This window comes from Sorex araneus, chromosome 10 (assembly GCF_027595985.1).
Source record: "Sorex araneus isolate mSorAra2 chromosome 10, mSorAra2.pri, whole genome shotgun sequence".
Lineage (NCBI taxonomy): Eukaryota > Metazoa > Chordata > Mammalia > Eulipotyphla > Soricidae > Sorex > Sorex araneus.
Window position 1 is genome coordinate 19,964,426 of NC_073311.1, and position 24,825 is coordinate 19,989,250.

Here is a 24,825-nt window from a genome sequence, read left to right on the forward strand (position 1 = left end):
TTGAAGATCTAATTGTTGTCAGCCAGGAAGCTGTAATTTCCTGTCCCTTGGCCTTGAATTACTACATTGAGTTTCCAGGCAATAAACAAATTTAGCTAAAAGATGCAAGCTTTTTTTCTCCCTACTTATCATTAGTACCTAAGAATATGAATGTTTGATACTGTTTCATCTCCATTACACATACAGTTATTGGCTCAGGATGATATTCAAACCTTCTTGTGTCCTTTTATCTTGAACTAATCAAGTTCAAACTTCCTGCTGCAAACCTGTGTAGGTTCTTTTAAATGTGAACTGCAAAGCCACTTTATTTGATAAAGGCAAATAGCTTTTCCATTTCCAGTCCACAGAAATGAAGCAGAGTAGCCATGTTACAAGAAATATAATGTCTCCCCTGCTGTTTTTATTTCTCCTGAGTATCATAAATGGGAAAGATAGAATTTTTCAAGGAACTTTGTTCATGAGGCACAAATCAATGCAGTTTTTAAAAATTTGCATCCCTATTTATGTCTTTATGTATGTACATACATGGCTGCAGGTATTTATATATCTATTTTATATCTTTTCTACAGAATCAGATGTTTCACTTAAATGATTACTGGCTTTCGGTGTTGTGTCATAAAGTGGAAGTTCTACATTTCCTCTAAGTTGTTCTTGCATGCTACAAGTAGCTAAGTATGGTGTTGTGTGGGAAATATATCTAGATCCATACAGTAGTAGAGAAAGGCTAATGTGTCTACTTTGGGGAGAAAGTAAGGTAAGTGAGGCCTTCAGAGAAGAGTGGATTTGAGGAGTATTTGCATTTCTTATTGTTTTCTTGTTTGGGGGCCACACCTGAAGGTGCTTAGAGCTTAATTATGGCTCTGTACTCAAGGATCACTCCTGGCCAGCTAAGTGACCATATGAGATGCCGGAATTAAACCCAGGTTGGGCATATGCAAGTCAAGCACCCTAGCCGCTCTTCTATTGCTCCAGCCCTTGAAGACTCTTTTTAAAGTATTACTTGGTGTTTGCTAGAGTGTTAATATGACTAATTGAAAATTACCTTTATATGACAGAATAATCATTTCAAAAATTTTATTATCCATCATTCATTCTTTTTGACAGGTACTTTAGAACTTTATTATAAATGGTTTTCATTTCCCAAAAGTAAGCATACCCCATACCGTTGTGCTTAAAGTGAACTGAAATTGATCAAAATTACTTTTTAATCTGTTTACTAATTTATTTGTCCACATGAGATTTCCTTTTGTCATTGGTTTTAACTCATTTATACTCAAATATTTTTTTACTGAACAAGGTTTAAAAGACTATTTTGATAGTCCTAAATTGTAGTTGAATTTAACTCCACACTGGAGTTATTGCTTGATGTGAACAAGGACAAAATCTAAAATTGGCTATTTGGTGCATTCATTGTGCCAAGTAACAAAATAGTTGTGTGGTATTTTGTGTGTTTTAATTTGTTTAGTACTGTAATTGAAGACAATGTTGCTTTCTTTCTTTTTTTCTGTACTGTAAGATTGTTTATATCCCATCAATCAGTAGGAAATAAACTTAAAAAAAATTGCTCTGTTTCCAGGGGTAGAGTGAGGGTTGAGCATTACATGTGGTTCCAGGGATGTAGCCCTTACACAAGTGTTCTGTCTTTTGTGCTAATATCTTGCCTTCCTAAACATATTATAATGGAGTTACCTCTTACTGATGTGAAAATGTTATTAATCACGGTCACTGTCATCCCGTTACTCATTGATTTGCTCAAGCAGGCACCGGTGACTTCTCCATTGTGAGAATTGTTACTGTTTTTGGCATATCGAATAAGCCACGGGGAGCTTGCCAGGCTCTGCCATGCGGGCGGTATATTCTTGATAGTTTGCCATATTAACAAGTGTTCAAGTGCTAAAACTAAGTACATAGGAAAAAATAATTCTTTCACAGATAAGTGTGATGCTTGGTATAGATATGTTGCTGTGAATATACTTTATCAGGGTTATGGAAATCTCTCTCAAACTCTCCTTTACCAAGAGACTTTGGGGGGGAGTGTTATGAATCAATGTTTAAACTGCCAAATAATATTTATGCATCAATACATATAGCATACAGTTTTCCTTTTTTATTTTGTTAGTGTTATGAATTGCACTCATTGATTTTCTAATCTTAAACCAATTTTTTATTCCTGGCATCATACCAACTTGGAATTGATATATGATTCATTTCATACATTTCTGGTTTTAGTTTACTGATATTCGCTTAGGATTGTTGCATCTGTAGCAATCAGTAAGATTGACTTGTAATTTTAGGTGCAGCTTTTCTTTGCGTGACAAGCTTTTTATCTTCTCCAGCCCAAAAGCACTTCTCTTGTGAGTTTACTGACTTAGATACTAATACCATATCCAATATTCCCATTCAGTCATTTATATTGTTACTTTCCGGTTTTGGAGCCATGCTTTGTTGTGTTAAAGAATCATATGGTGTCTGGGATCAAATCCAGGCCTTCCTCATACAAGCAGACACTCCAGCCCTTTGAGTCCTCTTACCAGAACTACTCATGCATTCTTGATGTTGTTTATTTTGTTTTAGTTTGGGTGCCACACCTAGTGATGTTCAGGTATTATTTCTAGTGCATTGCTTGCATTGCTTAGCAATTGTTTTGTTTATTTTATTTTTTTTTACAGTGCTTAGAGAACCATATGGTTCCATATGCTAGGAACTGAACCTAAGGTCCCCACATGCAAAACATATATTGCCTAGTCAGCTCATGTTATTGCTAACCCATAAATATACACCCAAACCCAGTCAACTCTGAGATACCATTTCACTCGATATTTTTTTTCTCATCAACTTTTATACTACTTGTTATACTCTTGTTTTATTCTTGGACTGCTCTGGATATCCACTTGAGGTTTCTCTGTCCCAAATTTTGCTCTTTCTTTACCTATTGCTGTTGGGATGAACATTTAAATTAAAAATATACCTTGGTACTTTCCTTAAAATCTTCAATAACTTTCCATTGTCATTTTGAGCTCCTTAAAATTGCTCATTTTCCCTCATGTACAAGACTTTGCAATGGTATTTTCCCCTATAATAATGTCAAAATGTATGTGCTATAAAGCAGAGGAATAGAAGGAAATGCAAAAGTAAACAAAAAGGAATGGACAGGAAAATATATGGAGAGGTTAAAAAAGACTATAGAAGGGGGCTAAGAGATAGTACAGCAGATAGGATGCATGCCTTGCATGTGGCCAACATGGGTTTAATCCCTAGCATTCCATATGGGCTCCAGAGCACCACCAGGAGTGACAGGGTGTCAGCATACAACTTTCCACTATCAGACTCTCCCACAGAAGGTAAGTTGACACTTTTCTCCACGTTTGTCTCAGGATCCCTCCCCACCAAAAAACCCCTTCAACTCTGGCCCCCACCCCTTCTCCCTGCCAGGGTGAACTCAGTTTTATTTACCAGATCTCAGGCTCTGTTGATTTTGATCATTCTACATCCATCTCTTCTGGCCAACGTCACTCAACATGATTCCATCAAGCTTCTTCCGTGTAGTGGCAAGTTGAATTATTTCACCTTTTAGCTCTATAGTATTCTAATTGACATTATTTAAAAAAAATAAAACACCATGATTTACCAAGTTTTTCATAGCAGAGTTGTTTTGCACATATAGTGTTCCAACATCAGTCACACCACCAATGTCCCCTCTCCTCCACCAGTATTCCCAGGTTTCCTGCCACCCCCAGCCTGTCCCTGTGGCAAGCATATTACAAATTCATTTTATATTTTCTGGTCCAATAAATCTTAAATGGAATTATTAAAAACTAAATCAACAAAAGTCAATATGTAGTGATTGGTTGTTTTATGATTTTAACCCATGTAAATAAAGACACTTAGATTACTTAACACAATATAGTCTGATTTCAAATTCATTTACATAACAAAGTTTTCAGCTCTGGCATCTAAAATATATTGCATTACATTTTATTTTGTATTTGGATCTTATTGTGGTCTCTCTGTCATAAATGAAGTGTTTTGTTGTCGTTGTTCCTTGGCGGGCATATAACAAATTTATTTAATATTGCTTGGGCCAAAATAACTTAATGATAAACAAAATGTTCTGAAAATAAAACAATAAAAGTAAATGTGTGATGATTAATTGTTATCTATTTGTAAGCTTTATTAATCAAGTGGGGGACAATCATGTGCACCATTAGTGCCATAGTCAATGCCATGTGATGGGAAGTTCCTCCTATCCTTTTTTTTTTTTTCTTTTTGGGTCACACCTGGCAAGGCACAGGGGTTACTCCTGGCTCATGCACTCAGGAATTACCCCTGGTGGTGCTCCGGGACCATATGGGATGATGGCAATTGAACCCAGGTTGGCTGTGTGCAAGGCAAACGTCCTACCCACTGTGCTACAGCTCCAGCCCCGTTCCTCCGATTCTTTAACAGAGATCTTTCAATGCTTCTTGCAAAAGGCTGTGAATTCCCTAACCTGTTGCCTGCTCTTAAAACTCTTTATAGTTCCCTCAAATATGAATGATAATCTAGCTGGATTGACTATTTTGGTGAATTGCTCATTTCACTGAGTTTTTATTCTATGTTCTTCCATATTCTTCTGTCTTATAGAGTCTTATTTGATAGATCTGCTATATCTTATGGGCTTTCCTTTTTGCATATGCTCTTTAAAAAATCTTGTTGCTTTTACTATTCTATCTCTACCTTTGGTTTTCTAGTGTTTGTGCTATGCTGGGGCTTGAGTCTTTGTAGTTAAACCTCATGGAAGATGCTGAGGGATTAAGCTAGAGATTGCGCTCTTCTCTCCCTGGCCTGGGATGGTGGAGCAGCAAATAGGTCAGGAAGGAGCTGTGGTGTGGCTATATTTGCTCTTACTTTTAAGTGAAAATAATACACTCCTAAAATATTTGTTTTTTAAAAATTGTAGCTTACCAATAAGTTTCTTATTTTCATTGATTTTACTACAAATGATGGGGTGGTATTGATCATCTGCCCCTTTTATTATTTGCCACAGGTTTGAAGAAACTTTTCATTAAAATGGAAAACTGTGAAGAAAGAAAAAGATAGCAGTTGGAGTTTAAATTCTTGGATGAATATCTTGCTTTTGAGAGGTCAGAATTTACAAACGATATGCTGATTTGGAAAGTCCCAGGAGTAAACTGCAAAATTCATTTTTTAAAATTCAATCAATGGATTTTTTAATCATTCCTCGGAGCTGATGAAGTTCATAGATGGTGTGTGATGGGAAATGTGGCATGCCAATACTTTCCTAGTGATTGCATCTTGGATTAGTTTGCTGATTTTTTTGAAGAGATTCCATTGAGAAGGGAAGAACCTAATGTGATGGATTTATCTTCAGAGATGAACAGACATGGGAAGAATCCAGTGAGTCACAAGCTAGAAGATCAGAAGAAGGTAAGAATAATGTATTTTTTTACTTATTTTTAATACCTAAAAGGAATTTTGAACATTGAAAATGATCATGCTTTTTGAGATGGCATAGCATACTGCTTATGTAAAGTAAGAAAATTAGCTCTGTCACAAAGCTGTGTGACTTTAAATTATTATCAGTTCTTGGTTTGTTTCTAAAGCTTTCTAAATTCACCCATTTAATGGATTAGCGAAGGGTTTCATTGTGTTCTTTCCCTTTCAACTTCATTTTTGTGGGTTGCTGTTCTGGATTCCAGTGAACAGTTTTGTGAGCTCCAGAGTGAAATGAGAGTGACAGGGTATTTCTGGTGTAATAAAGCTCCCAACAGGGAATGCCGCTATTGGAAGGAATAGTCAAAATTTTTAATTCTCCAATTTCATATCCTTGGAGCACATCAACTTAAGCCTTCTAATTTTTACAGCTGACCTGGAAAGAGAGTCAGTATTGAGCTTTGACTATGTGTCATGTTGAAGGAACTAATGGAAAGTATCAAGGAAGGGTCATGCTGATTTTTTGAAGTGGATTTAGAGAGATTCTGAGAAGTGAGAATTGAATGCTGAGGGTTGCACTCAAGCCTCTAAACTTCTGCACTGCCATAAAAATCATCTACAGTACTTATAAGAAGAGTCAGAGATAATGCCCAGAAGACAAAGCTGCTTTGGTGGTGTTTTCAGTGACTCCATTAGTATAGAGCTGTATGGTAACTTAGTGGCTTAGTTGGTTTTGAAGTCACCTTGATATCCTGCAGTACAACTATATCTTTTCCAGTTTTGCAGGTAATAATTTTAAAAAAGACGATACAGAATCATAGCTTATTAATTTGTTCTGTCATTTTGACCAATCCAGTAAGATAAGGGTTGTTATTGCATTGCGTCAACTCAAGGAGAAATGGATAGATTATTTATGTGCAATTTGGCTATCTCATTAGGTTTACCTCCAGTGAACCCTAAGATTTCTAAGATTCCAAGTAAATCTTAGAAAATACTAACAACCATAAAACCTAAGTCTCCAGGATCAATTTTCACTTCAACATTGTTATAAATTTCAGCACAGATAATTGTTTTTGTGGGTGTTAAAAATGATTTGCTCCTCCCTTTTGCTGGCATTAAGGATGTTTAATCCAAAACAGATGGCTAGATATGTTTCCATTTAAAGCTTGCTCTATAGTTTCTTAATGTTTGAGCCTTTTAATCATTTTTGTCTAGCCACATGTTTTAAGTGTCCTTAACACTGATATTAATTTGTCTTCTATATTGGGTGGGTGAAGAGGAAGAGAGCAGTAGGTGAGCAGTTACTATTGCAGAATGTTTACTTTAAATATATATACATATATACATACACACACATACACACATCCGGCTTTTTTGGCAGAAAATAAAAGGGCCTCTGCAGGTGCCATATTTTCATATCCCGAATAAGATATTTTTCTACAAACACAGAGGAATTGCAAGCTGAAGATGGAAATGAATTCTTAAAGTCATTCTGAAAATTTCTTATAGGGACATTTAAACAGTGCTTTTAAAGATTCTTAGTTTCCCAGGCCAATTCACAAATGCCTCTTTAGTTCCTAAAGAATAGTAATAGAGTTCAGCCAAACAATGGAGATTTTTGATTTTGTGGGAAAATTTTTTAAATACCAGCTTGGTGTCATGAGACAAAACAGACTACACTGTCTTTTTTCTTTCTAGTTGTGGAGAGATGCCGGGAGGAAGGAACATTTTCAATAGGCAGCAGCAATATATAAAATGGTGTTCTAAAGAGTTTCTTGCCCTCCAATTGGAATTGACATTCACAGAAGAGAATTGAGTAGGCTTTTCAAATATGAGGAGCTCAGATATGGATCAGCTGATACATTGACCAGCTCTAAAGAATCAGATTCATTAAGTGTCAGCAGTAACACATAGTGAAAGATGTTTGTCATTTTTTTGTTAAAAGAAAAATGTGTTGTTAGCATCATCAAAAATTTTTTTATGCTGAGCTCTGGGTACACTCCTTTGCCACCACACAATTATCTGCAGAGATTAAAAGACTGTTCTTGTAATTACTTTGTAGCCCTTCATAGTGAATTAATTTGCCATATACAGTGCTCCACGTTAATAAATGCACCTACTTTATCACATAGCAATATAAAAGTGAAGATCTTTTTGGTATCATTGGAAAAATTGTATTTTTCACAATTTAGCAATAGTATAGTGCTAAATTCAAATAAAGGACCTGGTTTGATTCTAGGTTCCCATTTCATACATTGAACAGTTAATTTCTTATTCAGTTTCTAAATGGCTCACTTGCTTTTGTTTTTACTTAAAATATGTGAATATATATTTATGAGTGCTTCTCAATGGGAACTTTTAGGACTTGAGTAAGTGATTTTGTGAGTATGAATTATATTTTAGTGCCCAGATAAATGTCAGGGAGAGTTCATTTTGAAATACTCTGTATATGCCAAGCACATGGTGCTAGGTCTTCCAATTTATTAAGAACTATCTTCCTACAAAGATAAGGGCTGGTTTTATTTCCTTAAGCAATTTCAGTTCTGTAAAAATAATGATAAGTTCCTGAGAATATATATAGTACCAAAATAGATAAATTATGCAACTGTTATTTAAGATTTTAAAAATTAATTTGTGTTTAATTATTCAACACTAAAAGAGAAAGCTTCTGAACATTTTACTTAGGAATAACTTTTAAAAAGAAAATTTTTATTAAGATACTGTGATTTACAAAGTTATACTTGAGTTTTAGTGCACCATATTCCCAGCACCAGTGCCACCACAAGTGTCAGCTTCTTTCTACAAGTGTCCCCAGGTTCCCTCCAACTTTTACTCAATCCCCTATCCTGCCTCTTTGACAAGCACCTGTTCAACATTGTTCATGTGGTTTGAATCTCCTCCTTTTGTTATATTAAGATTTAATTGTTCAATAGTGCTACAACTTCTCGGGTCTCTTTTACGTGCTACCTCTATGCCATACGTGATCTGAACAAACAGAGGAAAACATACTTGAAAGTTAAATGGGGTAGCCACAAGTTCTTTTAAGTGCTCTTCATTGTGAGTAAACCTGAGATAGAGATCTGATACTTATTTGGGTGGGGCTGGGGGTGGGGAGAAGGGACACAGCAGGCAATACTCAGGGATTATCCTGGCTCTGCACTCAGGAATTACTCTTAGAGGTACTATGGGATGCAGGGCATGAAACCAGTTGGCCACATGCAAGGCAAATGCCTTATCCTCTGTACTACCATTCTGGCTTGCAGAGTTGATTCTTCTAAGTATCTCTAATTGAATTGGAATTTCTTGAAAATAGTGGAATTCAGTTGACTTTTTGATTCTGTGATTTTTTTCCTATTACAACTAAATTTCGGAATGTAGAGAGATAATTCAGGAAAGCTTGTCTTGCATGTGACTCATCCACGTGCAATCTCCTACATCGCATATGATTGTTGAGTACTGCTGGGTTACTCCTGAGCATAGAATTAGACACAAACCCTGGGCCCCATTAGATGTAGCTAAAAATCACATGCAAATAACAAACTCTGAGATGTTCCTGGCCCATAATCCTAAATTTGGAATACGACTTCTGGACGTTCCCCGATGGGAAATTTATCATGGCACCTCAAGCTTGTGGAATGCCCGTCCTAAAGTGGTTTTTGTTTTTTTGTTTGTTTGTTTTCTAATGGTCCTTTAACCCTAGTTTGTTCATTGGTGCCATATATATTGGTATGGTGCTTTCTTCTGATTTTATTGCTTTTTGAGATTAGTTTTATGAAAGACCAAAAGGTACAAATGTCACTCTACATAATTAATTTTGACCTTGAATGAAAATCAGAACTCTGTAGATTTTACAGTGAGTCTGATTGCAGCCTTTTGCAGTTCAGATAGCTCTGGGATACTGCTTTATTGCTTCACTAATACTTTGCATATTAAACCAAGGCATTTGTCATAGTCAATAATTTACTAGGAACTGTATTAAAGAGTGTAGCAGGATACACATTTTGAGATTATAGCAATGAAATGACAACTATAGACCTGTTGGAATTATTTTGTTTCTGTTCTCTAAATCAGAAAGGTGTATGATTGCATTTGTACAGAGATAGTATACTTTTTGAGCTGTAGGAGATTAATGACATTTGACTTTCTTATTTATAAAATCATGTCTTTTACATATTTTAGTACTACATTTTTTTCAGAGTGCCATGCAGAAAGCTCAAGATAAATCATATGTTTCTAACAGATAGCAATTATTTCAGAAGTGATGCTTTCTTGATGTAAGTGTTTGAAATGTCAAGGATCATGTTAAATTAGAGGAATGCTATACAATAGAAAGTGAATGATCTTGTCGAAAAAGTATTTTTAAGGACTGCCTGTATGATGTTGTGAATACATAACCGTTATTAAGTGTGAGGCTGGTGGAGGGATATTATAATACTCTGCGACTGAAAAACAACTTCAAAGGTATAATGATTATTTGAATTTTATTAACATTTACATTAAAAATACTCATTTGTTTCTGTTCCACGTCTGACAATGCTCATGACTTACTCTTGCTTTTGCACTCAGAGATCATTCCTGTAGTGCTTGGGGGACCCTGTGGTTTGCAGGGATTAAACTTGGATTGGCTATATGCAAGGCAAGCACCATTACCCACTGTACCATCCCTCCAGCTGACAGAATGTTTTATTTGCCCTTAGGGAGCAGGGGAACTTTCCTAAATCTCCAAAACTGATGAAGTTCTTTGAATGCACAGTTCCTGGAATTTGAGTTACACAAAATAATGCAGAGTCAATGACATATTACCAAAACAGTAGACATAAGAAATTCTATTTGTTTTATATGAAAATTGGAACCATTTAAATAAGTTGAAAATCATCAAGATCTTTGATTTTTTAATGTTCTGAGCATCATCTCATGTGAACAAAAAGAATAGATAGTGTTTGTTTTATCCCATACTAAATCTACTCAATTGGGATGTGCATTTTAATGATCTCCCGGTGATTCTTACTCACATTATTTTAAAAGCATTGCCATAGAGACTGTGTCTGACATCTCAGTGGGATTAAGCTTTAGTTACCCAGTGGTGTGATGAGATGCCTTTTATTTTCCTTCTAGTTTCTGTCTCCCTTGCTGACTCCCAGTATTTTCTGAAATCATTATTCAAGTAACTATCTGACTTTAACCAAGTCTCAGCCCTGGGGAAATCCAAGATATGGCATCTGTATGAAGAGTTCTAATATCTATATCATATATTTGCTTTAATAACTAGTATTATGTTTAATATTAAGTATTTCAATAATTATTTTATTAGTCACTGACTTATTTTTGTATGTACTATGTGGATACATAGATAATAGTACCAACCATTGTACACTTTAATTTGCTCTGATTCATAAACTATTAGTTGAGAAATGATTCACTCATAGGACAGCTGTTGATACCACCCATTGTTCATAGCTTAGGCAGTGAAAATTTCCCAAATAGTTACCACCAGAATTTATTTCCATGGCCTGTCTTCAGTCCATTTAATAAGAATCAAAAACAGTTAGTAAAGATTTCTTGAATTTCAATATTTAGAGATTTGGTTAAAGCATAGAATAGTCTATTTACTTCCCTTTCTTCCTTGGGTTCCTTGCTGAGGAAGAGACATGTTTTTAGATCAGTGACCACCTAGAAATAAAGATCTAGCATTATAAAATATGTGTCAATTATTTCAGACTTTCTAAAATTGTATGTATTCTAGGAAGCTACAGTGTTTTAAGTATAGTTACTGAATCTGGGCTTTTTAAGACCTCAAAGCTGAAATTAGTGATATACAGAGAACACCTGAAAGTAGAAATTAATTTGATTGTTTGCATGAAAATAAAAATAAAACCTACTCAAGGAGTAGGTGAACTTATCATCACAGATAAACCATACCATACAATCCAAAAATGATGATCTTCATGTCCATAAACTTGGCAGAAAGCAGCATTGACCATTAATCAAACATGAGCATCATCTATTTCACTCATGACCTAACCAAACTACCAATGTCTTTGGGAGCAATTGATAAATTATAGTATAAGCAGTTAGAAAAAAGGTTCACTGTCACTGTCGTCCCGTTGCTCATCGATTTGTTCGAGTGGGCACCAGTAACATCTCTCATTGAGAGACTTATTGTTACTGTTTTTGGCATATCCAATATGCACAGGTAGCTTGCCAGGCTCTGCTGCACGGGCTCGATACTCTTGGTAGCTTGCCGGGCTCTCCGAGAGGGGTGGAGGAATTGAATATGGGTCAGCCTCATGAAAGGTAATCGCTCAATAGCTGTGCTATCGCTCCAGCCCTAGAAAAAAGGTTGTAGAACAGAAATGAGTTTGAGTATTCATCCTGACACTTTGTCAAATTGCTCAATTTCTTAATTCCTATAGTTTCCTCACTTGTTTTAGTGCATAAAATGTGAGTGTTGAACATAAATACATGTAAGTTATTTGGAAAGATATCTCACACCTGGAGAGAATCAGATAGTTTATGATCAGGATATTTTAACTTAAAATATGAATACATATTCAACCACATATAACTAGAATTTAATTAGAACTTGTGGCGAAATAAACTGTGATTTTAAGACTATTTTTTCAGGATGACAAGTTTGTTTCATTCTTTCTTGTTATGGCATATTGAAAAGTAAACACTATTTTTAGATTGTGACAAATAATAAATATTTACATTCTAAATTCATAAAAAGTACAGGTTTTGTTTTCAAGAGGAAAAGAACATAAAGCATTGGGAAAATTATAATTTATATCAACTGACAAGTTCTTTACATCTGTCATTACCAAAATGAGTTGAGAACATAAAAGATATATATGCATATATATATATACATATACAACAAAAATGTTTAAGAATCTTTTAAACAAAAGTGATAAACAGTAAAATGTTATAGCATCTAGTATTATATCTAGTAGTTGATACAGTATAATATAGATATAGTATACAGTATAATATAGATATAGTATAGTACAGTACTAGAATATGTTGTTTATTGTAAAATTCTTTAAATATTTTTATTCAATTTCTGTTTCCTAAGTACATTTAATTGATAGATTAAAGATCCTATGGACTATAGCACAGTATATTGTTACTTTGATGTTGGGCTTAAGTATGTAACATATATCCTCGAATCACATAAACATCTAAACTCTTATAAACTAATGTTACATCAAGTGAAATAAAACAAAAGCAGTTTTGAAGGATTTATCTCTTATGGAAACTGTCCTAGTGTTTCAATTAAATTGTATGCTACATAAGCCTTAGTATTATGTGTTATCTTTGGGCAACTGTGTTTTCAAGAACTTCTAATTAGTGGTGTGAAATCACAGAGTCCATATCTGGGAATTTGCAGTTCTTTTTGGCATTATGCTTGGTTTGGTCACATTATACTTTTCACATTAGAAAACTTAAGCTCAAGGTTCTTCATCTAATTAAAGATGATTCATTTTATGAATCTTCATTAGAGAACTTCATTAGAGAACTTTTAGGTAAGTGCAAAGAAAAGATCGCCAAGTTATACTTAAATGTGCAGACTGCAAAAGAAAATTCATTATTAGTCCCCACTCTACACACTAGTTAGACCAATCTCCATCTTAGCTTACCAGTTATGATATTCTACCAGCCACCACATAACCCACAAAGCTTGGCTTCCTGCTCTCTTGGCTGTGCCAGTGACACATGTGAGTACATGCATATATGTGAGCCTCTATGCTCTCCTGTAGTGAGGCAGGATGTTCTGTTGGACACCATTCACATTGAGAATTTGCTCAGGATGGTGGAAATGAATGGGAAGTAGGACTTGTCCCAGAAGTAAGATTGCTAGCCATTTTAAGTCTTCTCCATATTATTTTGAAGCAATATTAAACAATAAATAAAATGATGTGTTCATACTTGACTTGTGTGCAATATGATTGATTTCTATGATGTGATAAATATGTATAAGTGGTGTTATGAGTGCAAGCAGTCCATTTTTCTCATGTCCATGTTTCCGTGTGTGCTTTTTGCTATTGGGCAGTAATAAAAGGTGCACTTTGAGTTCTGAAGTAAGACTGCCTCTTCTGAAGAATTTGTACCACAACCGTGTAAGTTCTCCTATTTGGATTTTGCTTTCTGCTGCTAGTGGTTAATTTTTTACTTATTTCATATTGAAATTAGCTCTTCCTTGAAACTCTTACTGGATTCTTAATTAAATGACATTGTTGGGTACAGTGTAGTAGTTCCTCCTCAGCCTGTCCTAGTAAGATGGATCAATCTCTTAACAGTTGATGGTTTGGGCAATTTGTAATGTTTTCAAATAATAAACAACACCATTAATGTGTGTGCTCTTATTAAAATTGTGATATAATTTAGGGTTAAATATTAAACACAATGTGAACCTCATAACTAATGTCTTAATATGCTTTGCTTTGTATAATTAGGGCCAGATACAATGTTTTCCTCAATGATATGAGGGAATAGCAAAATAATATAAAATAAGATATATATTGCCCTAACATATGTATTTGATATCTATTATCAGGTTCTAAAGTAGTTTCCCAACTAAACAACAGAAGGATCTATGTATGTAGCAATAATGTTTTCTTTTATTTAATATTTATTTCTGAAATTCCAGTTTGGGGATATTATATCTCTTGAGCCAGTTCTAACTTTTTCCTTCCTGTTTTTATGGATGCTCACTTTTATTTTGGGCATGGGCATATTTCTGGCAGTACTTGGGAGTTCCGGCAGTGCTGGGGAAACGCAGGACTACATCCAGTGACACTTCAGAGTCAGATGGAGTTGGGCTTGCACTTAAGTCCTTCATGCATAAAGCACATGCTCCCCCTCCTTGGACTATATTTCAGACTCCAATGCTTACATTTTAATTTTATTCATTGACTTTATTCACAATATTATAAAAATTCAGTTTAGCTTAATACTTCTCTATATGCATCTAGTTGTCACCTCTCCTACACCCAACTTTCAGTGCTACCCTGCCCCTAAGCCTACCCTTGGATTGTTCCTTCAGCTCCTTTCCCTCTGTCAACTACAATAGTTTCCCGAGTCTGGTAGTTAATTTTATTGTTTTGTGCCTATTCACTGACTTTTCTTATTTACTCATATTCTATATGAGTAAAACCATCCCACCACTGCCTTATATCACTTAACAATCATTTCAAATCCCATCCCTTAGTCTCCAAAAAAGATACAATTTCATCTGTTTTTAATGGCAGAGCAACATTTTATTGAAGACACACACATATTTATATATATTATAAATCTATATTTGAAGGGTGCAGTGTGTCCATATTCATCTCTGTTGTCCCTAACCCTTGAACTTTAAATGACTTTTTGCATTTAAGGTACAACCTAAGTGAGCCAGAGGAGTAGTACAATGGTTACAGTTCTTGCCTTACACTTGGCTGATCCAGGTTCCATCTCTGGCACTCCATATGGTTCCTGAGCACTTCTAGGTGTGGCCCACCCCTCACCCCCCAATAAATAGAACAAGCTGAGCTCTCTCAAATGTTCCATCCAAGTCTCCAACCACTCTTTCTCTCCTTTATTCTGCTCCAGTTATACTGGGGACTCTATGTTTTTGAACAAAACAAAAAGTCACTTGAAGGTCTTTGTAGTGACTCCTGGAATACTCATCACTCTGTTTTTTTTCCCATGGGTGGCTTCTCATCACTGAGATTATTTCTCAAAGTGATCTCCCATTCATTCTGTTTGTGCAGTCTGTTACAACATCCTGTAAGCTTTCTTTTAAACAATCATTCTATCTAACCTATAATCCTTGTTTACTGTCTCTGTCTGTAGGTCTTAGTGATGGCCCCTGTCTCAGTCATTGTGTTGTAACCTGTTCATTCATGAACTGTTGCTATGGAACAAAGACAACCCCTGTGCAAGTCTTTAAACATTTATTCAGCAAAAGTTTAAAGAACACTTAGAAATTAGTGTATAATTTTTGATCAAAAGCTAAAGGAAGATAATAAGATAAACTTCCATTTTGCTTAAGTACAGCATTTTAAACTAGTTGGTAGTAAAATAAAAAGCAGAAAAACTAACTAACTACAAGGGATTTTTGGCTATAGTATATGCACATGTGTGTTCAGTTTATTTGTACCTCATGAAGATTTGTTTTTTCTTTGAGGGAAGAGAAAAACCTGTAAAATCATGACTCTCTATGCAGGCTCTGTGTTTCCACTCACTGAGGATCAAAGGTGAAATAAATATCATGTTTAAACATTTTGTGACTTCTATTATAAATTATTTATTCATCCATAATATTTTATGAGAAAGAATGATGATTTTATATATATATACATATATATACACATAAAATTGGGTGCTATTCAGTGGTTGCAGAAATAAATGAAATTTGGACTTTGTGTAACTGCATCAAAACTAAAGTTAAAGCCATTTTTGTCCCCTTCTCCATAAGTGTTGGGTAAAAGAATGGTCAGCTTTTTTTTAACTTGATATGTGGGTTATATTTTATTATTTCAGTGATTCTTTTTTCTTAGTTATTCTTATTGGGGTACAGTTGGCTTATTTACTCTATGATCCCTGTGTACATTCCCACACATCTTCAAACATGTGCTGTAATACCACACTCATCACGCAAATGCTGAAATCCCTCTGCCTTCACCCTCGTTGCCTCCTCTGCCTTTGGCAGCCTTTGAATCCAAGGGCTGGTTTTGTCTATTCCTTTCCTTTAAAAGATGGTCAGATTTTAAGCTTAGAAATAATTATGAATGCCACCACCTATCGTGTTATATTTTTCTGTACAAATAAGATACCTATCTCTTGAATGATATTTAAGGGCATCAATGATAACAAGTTGAAAGTGAGAAATAGCAAGGTGCAAGTTGGAATAAATTCTGGTCTCATCAATCCATGCCTTTACACTTTGGCTTCGCTATAGTATTGGCACTGTTTCTTCATGATCCACTATTGCTATTAGCCTTCTGTTGCTAGTCCAAGAGATTCTCTGAGGGAATATGATCCTGTTTACAAAGGCTAACTTGGATTGTGTTAGTTGTATTTACTACAGTACAGCACCTTTCATGGTCACTGTCACTGTCACTGTCATCCCGTTGCTCATTGATTTGTTCAAGCGGGCACCAGTAACGTCTCTCATTGTGAGACTTATTGTTACTGTTTTTGGCATATCCAATACGCCACGGGTAGCTTGCCAGGCTCTGCTGTGGGGGTGTGATACTCTCTGTGGCTTGCTGGGCTCTCCGAGGGGTCAGAGCAGTCGAACACTGGTTGGCCTCGTGAAAGGCAAGCGCCCTACCGCTGTGCTGTCGGTCCAGCCCACCTTTCGTGGTAGCTTATATAACGATAGCATGATATATACCCATCTTCCAGATATTTGGTGGCAATAGACTGCATCAGACCTGAATTTTCTTTTAGTCACCCCTGGATATCACACCTCATTTTCTTCTCTACTATTATACATGATTTATTTATTATACTCACTTTACTTGGGTAATGGGATTCTAATGATGCCTTGAACTCTAGTCAGCACTTAAGACTTCCAAGAGATTTCCAGCAGTTCCCTGGCTCTGATAAGGACACAAAAATTAAGCAAAATTAATTTTTATCTAATGAGTAATACTACTGTAGAAATTATAGAGAGTAATATATTTGTTGATTTCCCTCTACAGAAACGTTATGAGTATTCATTCTCCATAATTTTCTACCTAAAATGTCATAATTTACTCTGACCATCAGTTCTTATAGAATAACTATTCTGTAAAGTCATATTTTATCAATTTGTCTAAAATGTTAAGATTTTTTCCTGGAATAAAGGTTTTACTTTTTATGCATAAGTGAACCCTTAACCAAATAAGAAATGTAATCAGTCCTCTATGTACTTGTTTTATATTGTTAGGTTCTTTTCAGTATTCATAAAGACTAGGGGTCCATTAGCACACACTGTTGTCTCATTTTTTTTTCTCAGAGGTAATGGGCTTTTCATACTCTTGTTGACAAACATAATTAAAATAGGCTTTTACAGAGAAGAACTTAATTCTAATAAAATGCTGATTAACTGAAACAAAACAGTTCTTTTTCTCTTAGCTTAGAAAGTACCTGATAAAATTTAAGATTAATTACAAGAGAAAGTGAAAGTAGGACAACTTACTTATTGCTAATTTTGAATTAGAACTTAGAAGAGATTGGAATGCTCTCTGTGTTTACTGATACAGTGGTATCTATTAGTTACACTAACTATTGCATTGAAGGGGAATTGTTGGGACCACACTTGGATTTATGCTAAGGAAACCATATTGAAGATTGAACCAGGCTCACTGGCATGCAATTAATTTTAAATTAATTGAAATTAAATTTTAAAATGTTAGCTCTCGGTTGCACTAGCCTTATTTCAGCTGCACCAGTTCAGTCAGATTGGCTAGTAATAAATGTACTGGACAGCACTTATACTTTCATTACTGAAAAATGTTCTGTTGGTAGCATTGCTGAAAGCAACCTGGTGATAATGCAGTATAAAAGAGGGAGTGAAAAGACTGAGAGATGGGGGTTAGTAAAAATCAGAAGAATGGGAATATTCATGGGGAGTATTTGGCTTCCTTTTTAATATACAAAATTACATGAGTGATTATAATTGTTCCATGATAAAGAGGAGGATAACTTTTTTTTCTGCCATAAATTTAATAGAGCCAAGTGTGTAAAAGAATCTTAGAACTCATGTAGCCCAGTTACTACATTAATTCTTGACCTGTATATATAGTTAATATACGCTTACATGGACTAGTGTGAAGCTCCCTCTCTTAAAAATCAGTGCACATGAGCAGTGAATGAGATAATTAGTTGTGCATTATGTATAAAGAAAAATTGAATTATAATAAATTATCATCTATACTAAATTATTTGATAATAAATTTTCATTACTGATAAAAATGCTTTGCATGATCTCATGGGAAACTAAACGCTGTTTCATATCTTAGAACATAGTAAGGTCAGCCAGTAAATTTGTATCAGGGCACAAGTATTGAGGTCAGAAAGAATCAAATCCTTTAAGAACACATGCATAATATTTTCCATTATTTTAGCAAATAATATAAAATCATGATTGTATCCATTTACATTGTACCACAGCTCATTTGACATAAATATGTATTGTCCTCTTGCCAAATGATAAGATCTACCGAGCCATATGTTTCCTAAGCTCCTCTTGGACAGAAATCTTACTGAACACTGGAACAAGAAAAATATTACCAAGTTAGCAAAGGCATCATTAGTTAAATTTGATTTCCAGGCAGTGTGTCCTAAAGTATGCATTACTGGAAGTCTATTTTTCAGTGACTTAGCATCAAATTATTTTAGGGACAAAATGTACAATTACAGGGATCCCAGAAAATCTTGGTTAACTGTTATTCATCTAAAATGAAAAGGACAGAGTTTAAATAATAATACAAATAAGATGGAATGTTAAATATTGTGTACAAAGGTATGTATTTCTTGTAGAAGTTACAGAATTTTAAAGTCAAAAGAAACTTTTAAGTCAAAACAAATGATACTATAGTTTGCTTTAAAGGTGAAAAATCTGAGATTTGGAGTAGCATTGAAACCTTCTTAAGGCCACATTGCTGGATAATGTTAGAATTGTGATCAAAGACACAATAATAGTCTCAGTTCCATAAACTATATTTTATCATTTTTATTACACTGTATAACAATTTTGAATTTGCATATGTTGCCATTTGGTGTTGATTTATAGTACTATGAAATTCTGGGAGTATTGCTTCACTCCTGTGTTTTGTATGAGACTCAGATACCACTTGTAAAGTTCTAGTATCAGTTTATTGTCAACAAAATCACGTAGTTTTCCCTAAGAGGTTTATTTCTAAGCATAACTGTATATGCACCATCTATTCCCAAATAATACAGTAGAGCATTTGGAATGATCTTATTCACTATCTCCTTGGCACTTTTAGATATTGATGTTTGCACTGTGTCTGTATGTGTTTATGCTCATATGTGTGTTTATTCTTTATACATATCTTAAAACCTCAAAGACTCAGCTTTAAGATCTAGATTTGTATTTTTACTGCTTAGCAAGAGGTAGAGTGCAGAAAGACCTATTCTGTTTATAGAATGAATTTTCATTATCTGTCAAACAAATGTTTTATTTTGGGGTCCCACATTGTGGTGCTCAGAGTATAGGCCCGGATTTGTGCTCAGGTTTCACTCCAGGTGTTGCTTGGAGAACCATACACAGTCTGGAGATCAATCACAAATTGTGGTGAAGGGCTGTCTGCAAGCAAGTACCTTTCCTCACATACTATCTCTCCAGTTCCATAAAATAAACATTTTACTTTAGTAATAACTGTTTCTATTACATAAAAGTATAGATCTGGATGATAAAAATGATTTTCCTCTTTAAAAATTTGTTTTAACAACATCTTTGTTTTGGACTGGAGTGATAACACAGCAGGTAGCGTGTTTGCCGTGCACGCGGCCAACCCAGGTTCGATTCCTCTGTCCCTCTTGGAGAGCCCAGCAGGCTACAGAGAGTAACCTGCCTGCACTGCAGAGCCTGGAAAGCTACCCATGGCGTATTCAATATGCCAAAAACAGTAACAGCGAGTCTCACAATGGAGACGTTACTGGTGCCCACTCAAGCAAATCGATGAACAATGGGAAGACAGTACTACAGTGCTACATCTTTGTTTTAAGTTTCTTATTTTAAGTTTTTGGTTTTGGGGGCCACAGCTGATGGTAATCTGGTCTTACTCCTGGCTCTGTACTCAGCGATCACTTTTGGTGGTGCTCAGAGGACCATATGGAACGCTTGGGATTAAACTCAGATCAGCCTTGTGCAAGGCAAGAACACTACCCGCTGTCCTATTGCTCTAGACCCTGTTTTTACATTTTTAAAGTGAATTTTATTTAATGAAAACAGATTTGGGTAGCTGCTTTTTTTTTTTCTAATTCTAAATGACAGTTTACTCTATCTTTTGTAGGTGACAAAAGTAACACTAAAGTTTCAGCAGATATATTGGACATCATAATAAAAAGGCTTCTGCAAATTATACTTTTATTGTTTTTTTAGGGGGTACATTTGGCGATGCTCAGGGGTTACTTCTGGCTCTGCACTCAGGAATCACTCCTGTTGGTATTTAGGGCATCATATGTGATGCTGGGGATTGAACCCAGCTTGGTTGAGTACAGAGGAAGAGTCTTATCCCTTGTAATATCTCTTTCGCCCCAATAAATATACTTTCTTAAAAGTTTCCAAATAATTGTCTACATTTTAATCAGTGTGTATGTGTGTATGTGCTTAGTTATGTACTATAATTATCCAAATTTGATGTCTGAAGGTTATAGTTAAATTGATAATCAGGTAAATATATGTAACAAAAATGTCCACTGCTTTAAGATGTAAAGGAATAGACTTATGTCGGGCAATAACTCTAATGGCAATTTACATTCTAGTCTTTGAGCTTGGAATAGTATGGCTTAGTTGTAGAGTTCATGTCTCACTTTGGTAAGGTCTTGGTTTTAGTCCCTGGAATTAAACTTTTATTTGTATATCTATATCTATATACACACATATATGTATGTACATATTCTCATTCTCTAGAAACAATTTTCCAGTATTTATATTGAGAGAATTTATATGATTCTGTTTCTGGACTCTTTTGACACTTACTTGATTGGACTTGTACTTTGGTGGTTGGTGTGGTATGGTATCAGATTTTGAAAGCACATTCGCTTATACACCTAAAATACATAGTTGTGTAGACCAGTGTGACCTAAAAAACAAAAGACAAAAACAAACAAAAACCATTGAATTGTCTTCAACCGGAAACCTTATTTCTTAAAGGAGAGATAAAAGTCTATTACTTCCATCTATCTCTAAAACATTGAAATCTATTTGCTGATATTACTTCTTCATGGAGAAGGGAACCAAAATTATTATCCAGATTTCCTTTGTAAGCTTTTAGAGTTACTTTCTATAGAAAAATGTAGCATTTGAAATCCTTATGATTTTCCTTCTTTAATGTCTTTGTACAAACCAAAGTTTAAGATATTATGGAAAGTTCACAGGTTATAGTTGATAATGGTCACTCTACCCAGAGTAAAGAAGCATTTATTTAGTGAATAATTTTAAGCAGACCGTGTAGATAAACTGTGTGACCAAGACATATTATATATAATAATTTGATTAATTATATTCAGGCATGTAGTTATTTTCAGGGTCATTTAAAGTTAAAAATACTCCTCTATATTTGTCTATTTAGAAATGAGTATAACAAGAAGCAATTCTATGAAAATTATAACATATGCACATGTATTGTGCACATATACATTATATGTGCATGTAAGCTTATATTTATGTATTTTATACATGTATATTTCCATATTATGTTTGCACATTTATTTATCCAAGTATATATTTACATTTATATATGCATGTGTATAATATCATGACTTATTACTGTTTATTAAGGAAGTGTACCAGATTTTTAGTAAAATATCAAGAATATTGTGGATTTCTGACACGGTTTATCAGTTGTAAAATATTTTTCTCATTCTCTTGAATCAAGGTTTGAGATAGGTTGATACCATGGATATTGCTTCGCTGTTGGTAGAAACTAGAAATTCTGGGTTTTTTGATGGGCAGGCACTGCGCGTGCTTTTCACAGTGTTTGGCTCCAAATGCAGCTTTGGATCCTGCCTAGCTCATTGGGATTTCCTCCCAGCTTTCCTGATCAGAAAATTGAAGGCCAGCTGCTCCCTGTCATTAGGAGCTTAGTGAAAGTCAACATGAGCCTCAAAGCTGCTCGGAGACTGGGGCATGGTCCACAATGATGAAAGGATAGAGAGGGGCTTTGCTGATGTTGCTTAGAACGTGCTGCATAATGTTCCTACTCCAAGGCAGCTCCAGGGAAGGGATGGGCCAATTCCAGAACATTTTAGTATCATTGATATATGCCACATCTTTGGTTTCATGGAGCGTTACTTTGGCAAAATCAGTTGTGCCACTCTGAATCTTTAATCAAAGTAGTCCCCCACATTTTTGCTTTTCAATCATGTACACCTAAACCTTTTTGTAGTATAGTAGAACCTCAAGGGGTGATGTGTTTTCAGACTTTCTTTAACGAAGATAATCAGATTATGCCCTGGAGTCCAACAGTTGTTCCCAGTCTTTGGTCTGATATCTTGGTTGCTGCTGCTACATATGTTCTATTTGTGCACACATGCTAAATTGCTAAATTCTCCTAAATTCCTCTCAATATTTTGGCTGAATGCTTTTCTCTGGCATTTGATGGCTCAGGTTACCCATATTCTGGGAATTCTGAATTTCTCCTGCTTTTATCAGACCATTTCATACAGTGCCATATTTTTGTTTAGCAAAGCCTATTGAGTGAAAAGAAAGTGCTGACATTTGAATGGAAAAACTAGAGGGCTCAAAAAATGCCAGAAATCTACAAATATTCTTTTTCACTGGCCTAGACAATTGGGATCTAATTCATCTTGGGCAGCAGATGGAGGTGGTAAAAATTGAGCTTCTAAATGGCATGAGTCTTTGAGTTAAAGGGCTTGGTGCTGTGCCATGCAAACAGCCCTGCTTTTTTCCAGCCTGCAATAAGGACAGAAGCCAGCTTTCAGAAAGACTGGCTCTTTGACGGTGGGGGTGGGAATACCAAATTGCCTTTGGGTGTCTAGAATTGATCATAGTTGATGCCACTGTTGCATTCTCATTATTAAAACCCAGTAATGAGAGAGAGCAAAAGAGAGAAAGAGGGGGTGGGGAGACTGGGAGGAAGGAGAAAGTATATCTTTGCTCCCTAGGCTTTTAAATAGCATAAAGCTGATTTTCTTATTCTAACACATTCTCTGTCTCTGTCTCCCTCCCTCTCCTCTCTCTCTCTCTCTCTCTCTTTCTCTCTCTCTCTCTCTCTCTCTCTCTCTCTCACACACACACACACACACACACACTCCTTTCTTTTTGCCTCTTGCTCCTAGATAGCCAGAGTTTTATTTGGGGGATGAGGATGGAAGGAAGATAAATTAGATGTCTTACTGTCTTTTCTCAGCAATCTCCCTCCTCTCTATTTGTTGTTGTTTGTTTGGAGGCCATACTCAGCACTGCTAAGACTCCTGGCTCTGTGTTCAGAGATGATTCCTGTTAGAACTCTGGCGACCATATGTGCAAAGGACTGAACCCAGATCTCGCATACATGGCAAGTGCCTCACCGGAGTGCTTTCTCTCTAGCCCTCCCCTCCTTTTAATGTCATAGGATTCATTTACCTTTATAGTCTTGAGCATATATATATATATATATATATATGTGTGTGTGTGTGTGTGTGTGTATACATATATTATATATTTGTATATGGTGTCCCAATTTGTCACGTACCTTGTTACTAATTTTTGAACAAATTTTACATTATTCATACTTTTTCAGCAGATATGCCTCTTCCAATAACAGAGTTTTCAGGAAAATATTACTGTGTACCCATGCTACTGGAACAACAACAAATTAATTTATAAATTTTATTTTTAATAAAATTAATAAATTTAGTTTATTTTTCAGAGGAATAATGGTATTACCTCATACATTTATAATCACAGATGCTTTATTTCATCTTTGTTATTACCCACTGGGAAGGTCAGGACAGGACAAAATAGCTAATCTATTATATTGAAAATATTTTCTAGGAACAATGACTATCCACTGAGAATTGAAAATTAACTATCTGTGCTAAGAAAAACAAAAATCAAAAACACTCTAGGCCTTTTTTCAGTGCTAAAATCAATGTCTCCAATTATTTTAACCCGTTTCCACTGACTTGTCAAAAATCCTTGTGTATAATAATGGTGTGCCAGTGGCAAAACTGGACAGAAATACTGTACTGTAATTGATTTTATTAGTTGGACATCTGGCTGAACAGCCTGAATATTTACTTGGAAGGAATATTTCCAAACCAGAGTTAGTTTGCTTTGGGTTTTAGGGTAGTAAAGTGCCAGACCATGCGGCTCTGGGCATAAAACATGTGGGTGGTAACAGGTAAGTCAATAAAAGTAAATAAAGAGATGAGGCATGTTTCACACACCGACTAAACCTTTGAGGATATTTTTTTTTTTTTCAGAAATTCCTTACCAGAAATTCAAAATGGAAATCAGGGTAATTGGTTTTTTTTTATGACTTGAATTTGTTATTCTTTAACTTAAATTGAGTTTTTAGAAATGAATAACAATAAGGAAAACCAAATATGAGAAAAATAGAATAAACTATCAAAACACAGTATTTAAAAAGTGTGTGGCATAATATCCTGCTGATTAGAATACAGACTGGTTATTTCTTGTATGTCTTACAAGTATGTCTCTTT

General features: G+C 35.2%; 1 protein-coding gene across 5 annotated transcripts in view; it reads left to right on the forward strand.

Moving 5' to 3' along the window:
- The window catches only part of NAV3 (neuron navigator 3), an 841,062-nt gene that overhangs the window by 226,995 nt on the left and 589,242 nt on the right, over positions 1–24,825 (forward strand). For all 5 annotated transcript variants that reach the window (XM_055117929.1, XM_055117930.1, XM_055117932.1 and 2 more), the window contains exon 3: positions 5,027–5,427. In XM_055117929.1, coding sequence (XP_054973904.1) covers positions 5,356–5,427 — 72 coding nt within the window. In that variant the 5' untranslated portion in view covers positions 5,027–5,355. The remainder of the gene's footprint in view (positions 1–5,026; positions 5,428–24,825) is intronic.